This window comes from Seriola dumerili, unplaced genomic scaffold (assembly GCF_002260705.1).
Source record: "Seriola dumerili isolate Sdu_G_001 unplaced genomic scaffold, Sdu_1.0 BDQW01000089.1, whole genome shotgun sequence".
Lineage (NCBI taxonomy): Eukaryota > Metazoa > Chordata > Actinopteri > Carangiformes > Carangidae > Seriola > Seriola dumerili.
The window spans coordinates 1082260-1087621 of NW_019174344.1; the positions used below are offsets into that span (position 1 = coordinate 1082260).

A 5362-nucleotide genomic window follows, 5' to 3' on the forward strand; every position below is an offset into this window, starting at 1 on the left:
GTCACAGTGACATACAAACATAAAATCTGTTGCTTCAAAACTGACCATCACCACTGCAGCATTCATAACTGTGATGAAAACTGATGACAAAACATCACTGTGATTATAAAATCAAGTACTGTGAAGAAGGCGAGCAAACAGTTCGTCAATGACCTTAATGGACATGGACTGTGCTCACAAACTGGTACAATGATTAAATCCATTAGGCATTTGGAAAAGCGGAGATGCTCAGAATAAAGGTCAGCCTGAGTGGAAAATTGAAATAATCACAACTCCATTAGCAGCCCAGTGTAATTACTTAATGCATAGTGTAGAGTGTATGGGCTGGTGGATGTTGGAGTGTTGGGCTTTGGGAGGCACCATCCTTAATGTTTTTTTTGTTTGTTTTTTTTTTAGAAACACGATGTCTGTACAAGTGAAAGCCTGGAGTACTGAGGAACCTGCAGACTGCACTCTGACAAATTACTATTTTCTTTCTCTAATACCTGTAGTGGAGCTTATGCTGTATATTGAAGCTTTATTTGAAAATATGTGCAAGGATTATACAGAGAATTCAACAGGGCAAAAAAAAATCACAGGACTATTTTTTGTGCTCAAAATCAAATGAGGGTCAAATTTGAAGTGTTTAAAGATGCACCCAGGACTGTGAGACTCAAGTTAATCATATTATCATAATGTCTAAGGTTGCTCACATTACAGCTTTGTTATTGGGTCTTGTTGGTAAAGCAGGTTAGGACATGCCAGAAGTACCCCTATGTTAATGTTGAACTTGCTGAGGAGATAAATCTGCACTTGAACAGTGGGGCTATCAGATTTGGATTAGTCCCCAGCTGTATAATGAACATACGAACAATCCTGTTAGCCCATCATTTGCATAAACATCCATTCACTGAATAGTGTGAATGGAAAGTTGAGTGCTCCACAAATGCCAGGGCTACAGGCTCAATGCCCAATTAGAGTGCAGATTACTGCATTTACATTTAGGCATTTTGTTTACACTCTGGTTCAGTGATTTACAAATGAGCAGACAGTAGGACAAGACTACTAAAATTAGAAGCAGCTAGAGGAAGGTGAGCAAAGGTTTGGAAGTGCTAGTAGTTAAGAGACATATCTTGCCTGCATTTTCGCAAAGGCATCATGACAAGAGATGATACAGTTAGTATATCAACTGATTAGTTGATGGACAGAAAGTTAATCATCAACTGTTTTAATAATCACGTAATTGTTCATTTAATGTGCAAAAATGCCTAAAATTCACTGATATAAAGACTTATGCTTCAAGGCAGACAACCCACTCAAGAAGCTGGTAATCTTAAAATGTGGGTTTTCATTCAGTTTTACAAAAGACATGAAGTGAAATAAACCAGAAGTCAAATATTTTATAAGAAAAAGACTCAAGAAGTGGCCATATAGAGTCTCCTTGAGCTCTGAATGTCAGTGGAGCTATGAAGCTCAAAGAGAGGAAGAGCATGTTCACATGAGAAGTTTGACCCTGGCAGTCACTTTATTTCCCTTCTTTAATACAAACAGCTAATAAAAATGAGATATTTTTATCCTGTGCTGGTCAAAAACTGGCTGCATATACATTTTTTAAAAAAGATCTAAGATCATTTATATAAGGCGCTCTTTGCAGGTCTTGCAGCTGCACACAGAGCTGCTGCTGCTGCTGCTGCTGGGTTTGCAAATGAGCCCTCTGAGCTTCCTGCGCTCTGATTGGCTCGTTCAGACTCAGGTCGCTGTAAGTGGCTGCTGAGCGCGGAGCTGTAAAAGGAGGCGAACGCAACAGGGCTGAGATCTTCACTCAGCACATCTGCCTGTGTAGACCGCTGCCCAGAAACACAACTGAACCACGAACCGGGACATTTTCTTCTTCATGGGCAGAATTATTTCCTTTGGACGGAAGCTGACACATCAGAGGTGAGTGTTGACTGCTTTAATATTTTGTTGTGATCTCTTACAGCGGCGTTATGTCTGTGCGATCTTGTTTTAAAACTGGTGTGTAATTTTTCTTGCAGGGATTGAATTTTACACATGAGAGGAAAAGAAATGGTGAGTTCTCTTTTTTGTCTCTTATATCTCTTCTCTTTATTTCAGACTGTGGCTACTATTTGCTCGTGTGTTTCTACAAACAAAGTGAAGAGTAGTAGTTGATCTGTATGCAAGATTAGTCCGGCAGTTCCAACATATGCAGGCAACAGATGTCAATGCATCACTGCAGCAGAAGGCTGAACCGTCAGTGATGCTCAGAAGCCTCTATATAGTGAATTCATGAGTTTTACACATTTGCTGGAGTAAATAATGACAGTTGATTCTGTTCGTTTATGCATCATGTGGTTATATCTAACTGTTAAGCAGGCATGCACTAATTATGAACAGTTTGTGCTCATTATATATTCATATATATTTCACATTTCCTGCTTTGTTCATGATCATGTGCCTCTTGGGTACTTTCTCAAGTTCTTGCAACATCTAGCAGAGTTATGAGGAAAACAAAATGGGGGCAGGAGGTCCCTCGGCAGGGTCAAATACTTTAATGGACAGCGTAGACTCAGAGGAGAGAGGTCATACAGGTTCAAAGGTGAGTGTAGTGGCATCAGTGGAGAAAAGAAGTGTGCTGTTATGTTGGCTCGTGTTGGATGTGGCCACATAAATCTCACCTCTTTGTCAGCTCCGTCTCTTATTTTTCAAATACAGCATCACACTTGGCTTGAGGATTTTTGCACCGTCTGGAAGTCACAGCATTGTTCCCAACTCTGTTAATATGATTGAAATGAAGCAAACAAACTCATACAGTAAAGCTTACTTTCATCTAAAGTGCATAGGATATGTTAATCATCTCACTGTCCATGTTAACAAAGAATATGAAGTCCCGTCTTTCTTTTCTTTTTCTTTTTGCTTCCTCTCTACTCTTAAACTCTCTCTCACACACACACACACACACTGTCACATGATCTCTTATGCCCAGTTTGAGTTTGAGAGTGAGCCACCGTCTCTCACTGGCTGATTCTGACCAATCAGCACAGTGAGTCAGAGAGGAAACAGGAGTATTATATTCCATAGTATGTCACTGGTGAATTTCATAGGCAAGCGAGCTGCACCCTTAAAGAGGCAGGACCCCGGTAACTAAATCGTTATCCACAAGACCCCAGCTTTTCCTTGACACACTGCAGATGTTTTTACTTTGTCCCACTATGTAGATAAATAGTTGAGGTTAGGCAGCCGTGCAGATCTCTGTAATAACAACTGTCTGGGTGTTCGGTTGAATCACTTCTGAGTCAATGAAAACAGGGCGTTCACTCAAGTTGTTGGTGTGGTCAAATAAATTAACGGACAGATGATTTTGCATTGTGTTTAAATCTATTGACAAACCTTTGAACAGTAGGTTGACTGGCCTGTAAGATTACAATAAGAGAAAAGGTGTTCTCTCATTGGTTGACGCTCACTGCGAGCAAGCCTGAACGTGCCCATGAGGCACTCTGCATTTAGTCAACTCTTGTTATTATTAGAACCATTCAGCAACAGTTCATTCGACAGGCTTTGAATTTTCCAGTCACCTGCATTTGCCCACGTATCCACTTATGCACCATGGTGTGTGATTTACTGCCAACTCTTGTCTGACTCTTTCTCTTTTGTCTCCTCAGCTTTGCTTACGTGACTCAAGCGACTGCTTACGGGAGCACATGCAGTACATGATGAGGTCCCTGCAAGACCTCAAACAACTGCGGAGGACCTGCCCTGCAGCCAGACGCCCCCTTGCCCCCATCAGCACCCAACTGCCAGAGTTAGCGCGCCACTCTGCAGTGGCACGTGCATGTCAGCAGCGAGCACTGCAAAGAGAACAGCGCACACGTCTGCGGATATCTGACGCCAGCACAGCCAGTACCTATGACTCTGCCTGCTGCCTGGCGAGTCCTCTGGAGGAGGAGGAGGTGGAGGATGATGACTCAGCTAGTCAACTGGGCCTGAGCCTCAGACTGGGCCTGGGCTCTCCCAGCAGTCAGAAGAGTCTGGAGTTTGACTCAGGCTACTCTGAGGCGTCATGGCAGGATGAAGCTGTGGTTCTTAGGAGGACGAGGAATGTGCGCGTGTCCTCCTCAGCCTGCCTCCGTACAAACAGAGCACCGAGTGGACGCATCCGACCTAAATCCACCTCTGACGCCTGTCTAGAGAGGTGGACATCATTTGAGGTCAGCGACCCAGAGGACTGGACAAACTCTTTATTGACCAGGGGGCGCAACCGCCAACCTCTGGTTCTGGGAGACAACAGCTTTGCAGACCTCATACAGAACTGGATGGACTTGCCAGATTGCCCTGAGCCCGCTGACCTGAAGCCGAGCTCGAGACGCAGACTGGGAAGAGGGTTCCTTGTCAACATGAGAAGGAAACTAGCTGGGTTTTCCAAGAGTGTAGAGGACAGAGTGAGGATGAGATCCACAGACTCTGCTCACGCTAACAGAACAGCAAATGCTCCAAAACGTCTGTCCTGCCCAGTTGTGGCATCGCAGCCCAAAGTCCCATTTTTCCACCAATCACACTCAGGCATTAACGAGCTGGACTCAGACTTTTACCACTTCGCCGCCCTCATGAAGTCAGGCAGCCGACAGCCCATTATCTGCAAAGACATTATTGGCTACATCTGACACATCAGTTTCAATGTAAAGCCATGTACAGACAGATGGACAATCTTCAGAGTCACTTTATTTTTATATCACTTTTTTTCACCTTTTATATGCTGTGATTAAGCTATTGGAAATAAAAAATGTTCCCATAATTTAAACTGTACGAACTCTTATTTGTATTTCTCATGTCTTGCATGTGACGCAGACTGATATAATTTTTATTTGAATGAAGCCTCTGCCATAGTCATCTGAGTTTCATTACAGCTCATTACAGTCAGACAGTGACTCCTCGCTGCCGGATTAGTTAGAGGAGGCTTTTACTGTCTCTGCAGTAAAGCAAATGAATGTGTGTTCATTTGTTTTCATTAGAAATGTAATACTCTGGGCATAAATGATGGAGCTTGAGGATGCATGGTTTAATGTAATTGATTCATAATGAGAAAGATAAATTGAAAACACGATAATATCTGAGATGCGCAGACTTGTTGTCATTCCAGGACTAATAAGGGCATTTGAGGTGCAAAAGTCCATTTTAGTAGACATTTTGAAGCACACACCTTAGATACCAAGGGACTCGGTGTTCTAGAAAAAAAGTTCTGCTCTTACTCAACAAAAAGTGGAATCCTCCTTTGGAGAGGCTTTAAACAGGACAACGAAGCTATTTACAGGCCAGAAACAGAGGCTGTATCAACACAGAGCGTTGTGTGCCTGATGAGGTAATTCCCCATGTGTCCGTGCAGAGA

The 5362-nt window shown here is 42.9% G+C and overlaps 1 protein-coding gene across 1 annotated transcript; it reads left to right on the forward strand.

Annotated features, from left to right (window-relative positions):
- The first annotated feature begins 1795 nt into the window (after positions 1–1795).
- LOC111222110 (PAK4-inhibitor inka2-like) lies at positions 1796–4751 on the forward strand. The gene is made up of 3 exons (XM_022745684.1): positions 1796–1917; positions 2016–2049; positions 3642–4751. Exons 2-3 carry the CDS (start codon positions 2032–2034, stop codon positions 4638–4640), a joined length of 1017 nt encoding a protein of 338 aa, XP_022601405.1. The 5' UTR covers positions 1796–1917; positions 2016–2031; the 3' UTR covers positions 4641–4751.
- The last annotated feature ends 611 nt before the right edge of the window (positions 4752–5362 follow it).